Below are 11,046 nucleotides of genomic sequence, written 5' to 3' on the forward strand. Positions count from 1 at the left end.
GAATCTCTGACAGAAACCCAGATTAGTGTCTTTTTACCAAGGGTAGAATTTAGATACAAAGGGGAAATATTTGAAAAATCTGTCATATTGAAAGAATACTACAAAGGGGTATGGTAAAACTTTAACAGAATTTTTGATTTTTTTTTTAAAGTAAACATGGTTTTATGGTAAGGAGAATTAGTCTTAGGGCCTTGATGTCTTGGTAGAAAATGAAATGCTCTAGCTCTGTGCCATACTTATGGCCTCCAAAAGCCAAGATTTGACAAGGTTGATTTTTATTATATTTATTTATGTGCACGTGTGTGAAAGGATCTGTGCATTTGAGTGCGGGTTTCACGAAAGCCGGAAGAGGACATCATTGGATCCCCTGGACCTAGAGTTGCAGGCAATTGTGAGCTGCCTCACATGAGTGCTGGGGACCAAACTCCAGTCCTCTGCAAGAGCAGCATACATTCATAGGCACTGAGCCATCCCTCCTGCCCCCAGAAAGCCAAATTCAAAGCAAGTACGGAGATATTCATCCTGATGATAAAAACAGAATTTACCAGAAACTTATTTAAACATTAGCTCCCTTGTGCACCTTCGTCGGTATACCCTAAACATTAGCTCCCTCATCTACCTTCGTCCGTATACCCTGCCTCACAGCATTCCCCAGTGCATCCATTCTGTGAAATTTGGGATAAAGTGGGATTTGGAAAGTCAGTCCAGCCCTCAGAGGCTTCAGTGAGATGAGGACCTGGAAAGAATGATCACTGAGGTCCAGACCGCTCATGGCCGGTTACATTATGATGTTGCTCTTAGGAGAAAAAAAAAGTCAAAGGTGAAGCTTTTACAGTCTTTACAGATTTATCCAGCACAGGGTTCTGAGAATTTTTATATCTGAAGGAGTTTCAGAGCCTGAGAGATAGTGAATCAAAATTATGAGGTCATTTGTGCCTTAATTGACCAACTGGGGGGGGGGCACCAGACAAACAAGCAAACAAACACCACACCACCAACAAACAAAAACACAAAACAAGCACAGCTGGTCAGGTCACTGTAAACATAAAGTCTGTAGAAATAAGAAATGACATTTGTTCATTGTGAAAACTACCTCTGTATGTCAGTGCTGGAAATAGTATAAGATGGAGTTGAAGAATACTTTTTGGGCCATCAGCTCACAGAAAAATGGCACACAGACTTATTATTAATTATGGATGCTCAGCCTTAGCTTGGGTGTGTTTCTAACTAGCTCTTATAACTTAACCCACAGTCTTCCACATGCTTGTTACCCCATCTCCATTTTGCCCATCCCGCTTATTCCACCTTGGGCTGGCGACCCCGCCTTTCTTCTTCCCAGAGTTCTTTCTGTCCAGAAGTCCCGCCTGCACCTCCTGCTCAGCTATTGGTCAATTAACTTTTTACAAAAGCAATCACAGTGACACATCTTCACACAGTTAAAGAAATATTCCACAACAAACTCAGATTCCCGGGACTAGATTTTCAGGCTTTGTTGCTTGGTGCTTGGTGTCAGGTGTTTGTGGCATGCTCTATGATAGTCGAGGTGCTGTGGTCCTTTCCTCCCCAGAGCATAAGTCTAGCACTTCATGTCTCCTCCAGATAAATTGTCTGCATCACTGTTTTGCTCCATCAAGCTGGGGCTGTTCTCTCAGGTGTCACCATGGCCAGTGTAGATTATTAAAGTTGTTAACATATAAGAACTCGTGGAAAGGACAGTTCCCAGGAGAAATGGGTACCCCGTGTTCTTCTTGAGGGCTGAGCACTGTGATGGCTTAGGACTGTACTCCAAGACAATGGTATAGAGGTTCTGACTTGGTCTATGTTACATGGTACAGTCATGAGCAATATAGAAGAATCCTGCTGAGGAGGTGGCCCTTGTCTCCCAGATGTCTTGGTGGGGTGTAGAAAACTGCATCAGCGAGCCTGCCGTTACAGCCACACAGGTGTGGGCAATCATGTCTGTTGCTACTGATGATGTTGTAGTTGTCTTACTTGTTTCTGTTTGGGATAATCATGACTTTTCGTTTTCTTCATTCAATGCTTTTGTTTTTTGTTTATTTTTTTTTTCTTGCAAGCTCGCTGAGGCCAAAGTCCATCTCCTACCCCAGATCACTGCCTAAGCATTCATACTTTCCTTGCCTGAGACACCCTGTAGTACTCCATTTCCTCTCTACTTCGAAAGAGCCTTAGATTTGAAAGTTCCCATTGGGTTCCAAATAACAAAGGTTTTTAAAAAAACATTTACAGCTTAATAATTTTCTATATATGAGTACACATATGCATGTGTGTGCATTGTGCGTATCCCTGGTACCTCCAGAGGCTAGAAGAGCATGCTGGACCCACTAGAATCGGGGTGATAGACAGTTGTAGACTGTCACATGGGTGCTGTGAATTGACTCTGAGTCCTCTACACCTCCCCAGCTCCAGAACAGATCTTTTTACTAGGAAAGATATAAAGCCTGGCCGGAGGTGGGTAGCTCAAGGGGCTCTGCCATGCCTGTGGAGTGTGCTGTAATTTCTGTTGGAACAAAAGTTCCATGAAGGTTTGGGCAAGTGTCGATTGCGTTGGGTGGGTTACTCAGTCTAGGGGTTTGTAACCCACCCTGCAATCAGTTATTCCAGGGTCTCGGAGGGGCGCTACCTGGAAGGGAATAAGCTAAGACAGAAGAAGGAGGCCAAGCAGATTTGTCAAAGCCTCCGTTTATTAGGATCATGGTTGCTGCTTATATAGCCCCTAAAGGGTAGGGAAACTGAACTCTGCGTGTTCCAGGTCACGTAGGCCAGGAGGTAGGCCAAGAAGTCACAAGTTGCCACACCTGGTTCCCTGGATAGCTGGAGTGTGAGGCGGGTTCCACTAACAGATTAGCAGTTAATTGGCTATGGGGCAGGTTCTCTCAATAGAACATAATTGTGGGTGTGGGGTTCTCTGCAGACTCCCTGGGGTGATGGTTTCTGTAATGATTTTTAGGGGGGAAATGGCTCCTGACAGGCAAGCACGTTAAAGTAACCTACCTAGAAAGATACACTTAACTCAGTATGGTACCATGTGACTAAAGCCCTTGATAGGTAGAAGGAGGAGGTCAGGCAACATAGTGAGTTTGAGGCCAGCCTGGGCTACATGATACTCTGTCTCACAAAACAAGACAGAAAAGAAAGATACTAATTGTGTTGTTTCCTTTTCTTCCCCCCAAATTTACATGCCATGAAATATCTCATATATCCTGTTAAAATGGAGTTTGGGTGGAAGTCAAATATAACCTAAGCAGCTCTAATAATACTTTGTTTTTGTATAAAATATTTATATGTGAGTCATATAGACTGCGCTATATTTCATTGGCAGACCCCCTTCTCTGGTGCCTGTCTGAACGTGCCAAGAGTTGTTTGAGGTCCATGAAGGCAATTGGTGCACAAAGTAGATCTGCCCAGGCTCAGCATGAAGAACCGATAGTAGAAGCAAGGAAAAGGGGGGATGGGGAAGCATGTGTCCTTCCACTCTAGCATGCCGGCTCCTAGAGGACAGTTTGCTTGCAGTCAGTGCAACAGTTGGAAGTGCGTGAAGTGTTCATAGGCTCACAGTAGTGTTTACGGGATGGCGTTCGTATCAATGGAGTCAAACTTCTTAGCCTTGACTGGACATGGGAATTGTCTGTAGAGCTCCAGAGTATTTTAAAGCTAAATCCCACCTGTGGGAGTTTGATTTAGTTGGTGTGGATTTTAAACCTTCTGCATATTAGGACTGAGGAGTTGGCTCAGTTGGTAATGTGCTTGCTGTGGAAGCATGAAGATCGTAGTTCAAATTCCCAGTACCCATGTAAAAGGCCGTATGGTGGTGCATGTGTGTAATCCTAGAGGAGGCAGAGGCAGCAGGAACCCTGGAGCTTGCTGGCCAGCTAGTCTTGCCAAACCCATGAGTTCCAAGTTCAGAGACTTCATCTCAAAAAGTGAAGTGGAGAAACTTGAACAAAGACACCTGACTTTGACCTCTCATCTCTACGTGCACAGGCATGTGTGTGTGTACATCTGTTATGTGCACATACATGGACACACTCTTTCTCCAGATGTGTTTACAAAGCTGTGATTGAGAAGCACTATTCTGTTGGGAAAATAAAGGGAATAGGCAACTTAAAAATAATATTTACAAGTTTACAATTTGAGAGATATAATGTTTATTTGAAATTTTAAATAACGTGAAATGATGGTTTTTTGGTTTTCATCAAAAGGTGGCAATTGTTAGAACGGTTGGTATTGGAGCCGGGAGATGGCCTAGTGAGCGAGGAATTTGCTGTGGAGGCGTGCAGACCTGAGTTTGGTGCATGTGCCTTCAGAGGCAAGGTGAATTCCAAGAGTTCACTGTCTTAAGGAGATGAGATGGGGATCACTAGGGGAAGATACCCAAAGTCCTTGTCTGGCCTCCTCAGGCCTTTACATGGGCACGTGCACATTCTCATACATGTGCCCATCCCACACACAAAGAAGACATGTTAATAGCAGGTTCAGAGAGAGCTAAAAGTTCATGTATTTCTTTTATCTGTTTATTCGATGAGAGCATGCACCATCGCTACTGACCTGTGGTTGGAATTCTTTCTCACAGCCCAGAAAGTCCGCTTTCTGCTTTCCCAGTGTCTGATTTTGCTTTCCTCTCTCCGCAGCTATGGGAGACGTCCATTTAAGAACGACTGTTTACATGTGTCACATCGAAACTGTTTACTTCAACTTTTATAGGAACCCAGCCACCCAGACTCACTGCAATCTGTCTGCTCTGCAGATGCTTTGAAGGCCCTCTGAGATGCAGAGGAGAGGAAGCCACGGCTCACACCTGGATGGCATTTCCTTTTTGTCATCGGCATAAGGTTTAGCCAAACAGTAAAGAACTCCTGAAATGTCACACTATGACACGGACCCACTTATGGTCTGGTATTGGTATGTTAATGGATAATCTGCATGACAGATATATGTAGAATATCAATAAAATGAACTCACATGACCCAAATGTCGCAGGTTTTCCTGAGGGACCGAAGTGGATTCAGAACTGGGCATTCTGAAACACATCCTCATTGCAAGCAGTAATGCCGTATGCATGAAGCTTCTGTTTATTGTTTTCCATAGACAAGGAAAAACATCCCATAATAGAACTAGCATGCAGGGCTGAGGCATATAGGACTTTTCTGCAGGTTGCAGGACTGTAACGCTTTGAGAGGCCAATACCCATATGCTAACTTTAAACATGTATTTTTATTTTTTTTTTACTTTTCATATTTATACTAGCATACAAGGACAACTGTACATATGTAAACATTTTTAAATTTAAAAAGTAACTGTTACATATAAGTGTGTTTTGCCAAATGCCTAAAAACAGCCAGTCACGACTCTATCATTGCCCTTCATCCTGCTGTGTTCAGAGTGTCAGTGGACGGTGTTGTGAATATAGTGGTCACTGCGGTAAACGTGTCTTTCTGTAACCGGCATTCGTCTAAAGCGTGTGACTTCCCTTTCAAGTGCGTGCAGTCTGGAGGAGGTTTTGTTGAGTAAGCCATCAAAATGCTCAGACAAACGTCCGGCCTTTGCATCTGGCTGAGGGTGGAGTCCAGATGTGTGGACACGCTGGAGCTGGCAGGTTCTCTCGGAATCTGCCAGCTTGTCTATTTCATGTCGAAGACGCATGGTTCCTGTCACAGCAGCCGTTCTCGCTCAGTACCAGGGCACATCAGCTGATCGTACCTGGACGCCATGGAGTGCCTCCCCTCCAGAAGGTTCTTGCTGAGACGGATTGGATGCACGAAAGACACAGACCACTGAGTGGCTAACTCCCATCTGGCCAATACCTGAGGCCTTTCTGGCCTGAAGTTTGGGTTTCTTAACAAAATCCTTTCAGCCATTATTACCCGTGGAAGGAGCGATCTGTTTTCACAACTAATGCATTTCTCATCACTGGGATGTAAGTCCCAGCAGGCTGCTCTGGCTGACTTTGAAGAAGATGGTGGATAGAAGACTCAACAAGGCATGTAAATTTAAATGAAGTCTAAGGCTACGTAGATGCAGTAGCTGCAAAGATAGCCACCAGCCTGCAGGGAGAAGAGCCCTATACATTTTGATCCTTTAAAAAAATGAGTATTCTATGTGAAATCTTGTCATTTAAAATGAGTAGTTAATAGCTTTTCTAATGCAATTTTACCGCTCAAATTTGATAGCTCAGTCACACGCTCTGCTCTGGAATACACTTCTGACCCCACCCCCATCTTTACTGATGTATGTGAGGATGGGGCTATCAGACCAGACCTCAGAAATGTGTTCTGCATTTGGTTTCTTCCACAAGTGTCCAGGGACACAATTTGTCTCACCTCCGTGTGGATATTCTTAAATGCCCAAACTGAAGGGCCAGAGTAGAAGGCAGTGGTATAACTCAGTTCAGGTCTTCTGTAATGGTCCACTCTTGAGAAACACTTTGAAGATGTTAGAAAACCAAGTTAATCAGACAAAATTATACAGTAAAAACAGCGATTATTGTGACAGGAAAGGATGGAGTTTGCTGATGGCTCACTAAGACAGCCTCAGACAAAGGTGTGGATGAGTTGAGCAATGTCTCCACTGAGCTTCAGGCCAGGACAGAAGAGCAGGCAGGTGACCGAGGAAAAGATGTAGCAAATGAAGTGACTTTTGAACAAGATCGCTTCAAGTGTGCACTGAGTGCTTTCTGGCATTGCGTATATAGAAGGCTAGTGTAATATGATATTAGGTTTATTTTGGCTACAAGAGAAGAGTTTATACCTTTGAATGAAGATGCCTCGTGTAAATATGCTTTGTATTAGAGTTAGTTACGTAAACCCTGGCTTGGGAATTCACAAGTGGCTAGCTAGTGAGCTGGTTATCTGTCTCCCCGCCTGTCTTTCCTCATCAATAATTTTTTTCCTGAAGTTATTATTGAAAATTGCAATCATTATCACGTGCCTTTTGGGAAAGACGGCTGCTTTCGTTTGTAATCCCCATATGTAATGGGATGAAAAGGATTTTCTTGACGTGCAGAGTGATTTTAGGAATATAAGAGCTTTAATGTTTTCATCAAGGTATCTGTCTCCCATGTTTAAGCATTCTTAGACTTGTTTCTGGAATTAACACGCTTTCGTGTTGACGACTAGCTTCAAGCAGTATGTATCAGTGCACTCGCCAATATTGGTGTTGTAGATCATTGCATCCGACTACGTATGACTTCACTCACTGAGGTAGACAGAGTAGTAGACTCATGGAACCAAGGACAAGCACAATGACTATTCCTTTTGTAAATGTCTATTTTGAAGGGGAACTTTGAAGCTCGGTAGTGGTTTGAGTCACACAACTAACATCCACACTTCCCAGTGTGCCGTGGGGCCATTACTCCATGGATAAGGGCAGTAATGTGTTCGTTGGCTGCCGTTTCTCTTTCTAGTACTCTTGGCATCAGTAGGACTGCAGATAGCCCAAAGGCCCGGGATGTTCTTGTCCATTATCATAAAGGAACATTTAACTCTTCCCAGTGTGTGTCCAGGGAAGGCCTGCAGTATCAGAGAATCCTTAAAGAACAGACTGGCCAGACCAACACTTCCCAGCTACTTTCCTTAGATGGGAAGCCTTTCTCCGGCATCAGCCAGATAGAAAATGACCGCAGTACGTGCAGTCTGCAGAAAGGGGGAGATGGGCGCTCCTTGGTTTTCAGTGTTCTGCAGTACATCCCAGCCCCTCACTTAGACGCTAAGTGAGGAACAGCACATCCTTAGGTTCCTTAACAGAAGCATTGCCTGGGGTTGAGACGCCTTGTGAGTGCTGCAACCTGGGCGCTTTACTTCGTTATACAGTTTCTTCGTGTTTCACACGGCTTTTAAAATACTGTTTGCACAGAACATCAGCCCCATATAGAATTTACGTATGAAAGATTGATGGTGTGTCTCAAAGCAGTCACAGTAACGAGAGAATTGAATATTCTCTGTCTTCCCAGGGTGTGGGTGGGAGGCTGCGCTGGGTTCCAGGACAGATAGATGCACATGGCTTCTTCTGCTGTCCTTACGTATCTGCATGATTTCCTCCTGCCCGTTACCCTCTGCCTCTGGAGTTACTTTGCCTGTTGTCCTTTGCTAGTTTTTCATGGTTACCTTTGAGCCAGGGAAAGGTTACCATTTCTCCTCTCTTCCTCCAGGATTTCAGCCAGGTTTGTTCATTTATTCATTTCACCCGGCCATTTTCTATGGTCATATAGGTCTATCTTAACCTTAAATTTAGACAGTCCTTTAGATATGCCCCTGTTTTTCAATGTAATAATTGCCTATTTAAAGGTAAGATTATTTTTATCTTACTTAAATGTAAAGGGAAAGAAGGCTGTCTGGCAGTTGCCGTCTGCAGGAGGAGGAGAATAAAGTTCGGAACCGATGGGAATAAGGAGGAAGCAGGGCCCCTGACCCCTGTCTGCACAGCCAGATGGCACCACTGTCACCTGCACCCTACCTCCTCCCCCGACAATATATAGTCAAGATGAATTTTTCATTCTTATTCTACTAGCTTTGTATGAAAAGCTGCCGTTTCTGTGGAAAAGGGCTTCATTTAGGGCTCAAGTACCCACTTTCCTCCTGCAGGGTAGTCAAGACTACTCTGACTTCAGATGCAGGGTCTCTTCTCTGGGCACCAGAGAGTTAGGGCCTGGGGTGAACAACTTCTCTTTGCTGTATTGTAAAGAATTCAATCGACAGTTGTGAAAATTGGCCGAGGCAGCAGCCCATCTGTCTGTGTGCGCAGCATGCTGTTAAATTGTCCCCGCTTGCTGACAGCGTATGCTCTGTGGGACAGGGCCTTGCAGCTCTCAGAGTTTTCCTACCATGCCTGCAGGTGCAGAACAAAACTGCCCCAGACTTGGAAAGCAGAAGGTAACACTTCCATTCCCATATCGGTCATAGTTACGTCAGTCCTCAACATGTAAGTAGAAAATCAAAACTTAAGACGCCAGTGGCCATTGTATTCCTGCCCTTTATAGCCATGGCCTTAGAAAACAGTATCATTACTATGGGTTTTGATGGCTGCTTCTAGATCCTTCCTTCTTCTGTAGTTCCCCATTCAGTAGCTGTGCCGGACTTTTCCTCTCGATAAGAAACGTCCCCTAGCATGCAGGCGAACGTTGGGAGAAGCACAGGCATGCAGCGGAGGGAGGTTAGCTCTCCTCTCCTTTCCACATGCTGGTTTGACTGAGCACCTTGGAAGGTCACTACGAAATGGGTCTCAGGGTATAGATCTCAGGAAGGGAATAAGCAACAGGGAGTTTGGGAGATGCTGGGTCCTTTGTCCCCAGCACGAGACCATAGTGCACATCCATTGAAGCAGGCACAAGAGCTCAAGATGGCCACTGGCCATGCTGGCCGTACTGGGCGCCAGCAGCAGACTTAGGTGTTTTGCGGTCTTCTGGAGTGTTGGTTCTCTCTGTAGTCTACTGTCCAGTGCAGTGTCCCGGATGCACTGGTCATTGGCCTGCAGCACACTGGGAGGGGCTTTGGAAGTGGTAGGGGTGTTGATCACAGGCAGCCATGGAATCAAATCCAAACAAAAATGTATTTTATTCTGTTTGATTTTACAAAAAGGCATACAGTGAGATGAAGCACTCTTATTAAGTTAACGCACACAAGGCCATCAGGTCTGTTTTTGTGAGCAAAGGTTAGTCTCCCTTAAATGTATGCAGATGCTTGTGTGCATATTCTGCATTCAATTTACACCATTTTGGGACATGATGCGTTCTGATGGTTGAGTTTTAAAATAATGCAAATAGCCCAAATCTTTAAATATAGCGGTGCTACGTTTTTATCAGATAACACAATACAGAAAGTGCTGAAATGAATCCTGACACTTAGGAGGAACACAGGAGTTCCTGTTAAATTATACACTTGTATCACTGCCTGATATGAACCCCACTTTTCCTTTTTAATCCAGCACAATGTCAAACTGTGATTCTGTGGCTCCTCTTTTTAATGGGTACAAATAACCCAACACTTTTTTTTTAATGGAAAAAAATTTTTTTTAAACACTAACTGTGAAGTGCTTAGTAAAAGGTTCCTTCAGGATTCAGAGCATTTTTTTTTTAACTTGTTGGAAGACTTGCCCCTCCAAACTAGCATTTCCAAATGACAATCACCAGAAACGGCTCATTTCACCTAATTAAAGCAATTCATGCTAGTGGACGTTAGGTCTCTGCCAGGGCTTCCCCCACCACAGCCTCCAAGACAATAGATGCCACCCCATGGGGCGCGCTAACAGCATCAGTGTGGTTCACTTCACGGAAGTAGGTACTCAAGTGTACATACTTAGATTCACATCATTTAAGCCTCCTCTCTGCTACTCGGCACACACGTCAGGTTCTTATGCTATTTGAAAACTCCTGGGTTTTGGCAAACACCAAAAGAAATGTAAATGGTGATTGCCCTCCCGAGCAAGCGTGGTTTGTTTTATGGCTGTTCAAGTTAAAAAGTTGTTCTCATGTTGTAGGTAAACAAATCTTGCTGTTTTCAAAAGGTCACTGTAACTCGAGATTTAACTTCCTGGCACAATTTTATTAGTGTTCACTTCTGAAGCTAATAAGATATCAGAGTTTTCTATGTTACTCTCATTGTGACATCAGTAAAGTGACTTTCAATAAAAGCTTTATGTTATTTTGATGCACAGCTCTTTCATGTTTTTCTTCCTGGCCAGCATCTCTGAGAAGCTATCAGAAGATTCTGTTCTCATGGTCCCTGAGGAGACAGGAGAAAACTTGGTATTCCATTTGTTGGGCTGTTCCTTTGGTGAGGAAGCAAGGGACTTGCTTCCTGAATGCTCTCCTGTCCGGTGATGCTCAACTCTTGATGGAGAGTTGCCTTGAAGTACTGATTGCTAAAACCTGCATCCCAGAAACACAATTTATAATGCTTGAGGATGTACCCAAAAGCAAATTCAGAGCCAAAACCTAAATAGCACATCTTTGGGTTTATTTAAATGACAGGGCAGCTTAAATATGGGGCAGTTTCTTTATTGTTTGTATTCACTTAGGAAATTATTATTTCTTTA

The 11,046-nt window shown here is 43.9% G+C and overlaps 1 protein-coding gene across 11 annotated transcripts in view; it reads left to right on the forward strand.

The window, feature by feature from the left end:
• Adam22 (ADAM metallopeptidase domain 22) overlaps positions 1–10,664 on the forward strand; it is a 202,363-nt gene extending 191,699 nt beyond the window's left edge. For all 11 annotated transcript variants that reach the window (XM_050139756.1, XM_050139758.1, XM_050139759.1 and 8 more), the window contains one exon: positions 4,650–10,664. In XM_050139756.1, coding sequence (XP_049995713.1) covers positions 4,650–4,670 — 21 coding nt within the window. In that variant the 3' untranslated portion in view covers positions 4,671–10,664. The remainder of the gene's footprint in view (positions 1–4,649) is intronic.
• The last annotated feature ends 382 nt before the right edge of the window (positions 10,665–11,046 follow it).

This window comes from Alexandromys fortis, unplaced genomic scaffold (genome assembly GCF_014885135.2).
Source record: "Alexandromys fortis isolate MF-2015 unplaced genomic scaffold, M_Fortis_MF-2015_v1.1 scaffold_38, whole genome shotgun sequence".
NCBI lineage: Eukaryota > Metazoa > Chordata > Mammalia > Rodentia > Cricetidae > Alexandromys > Alexandromys fortis.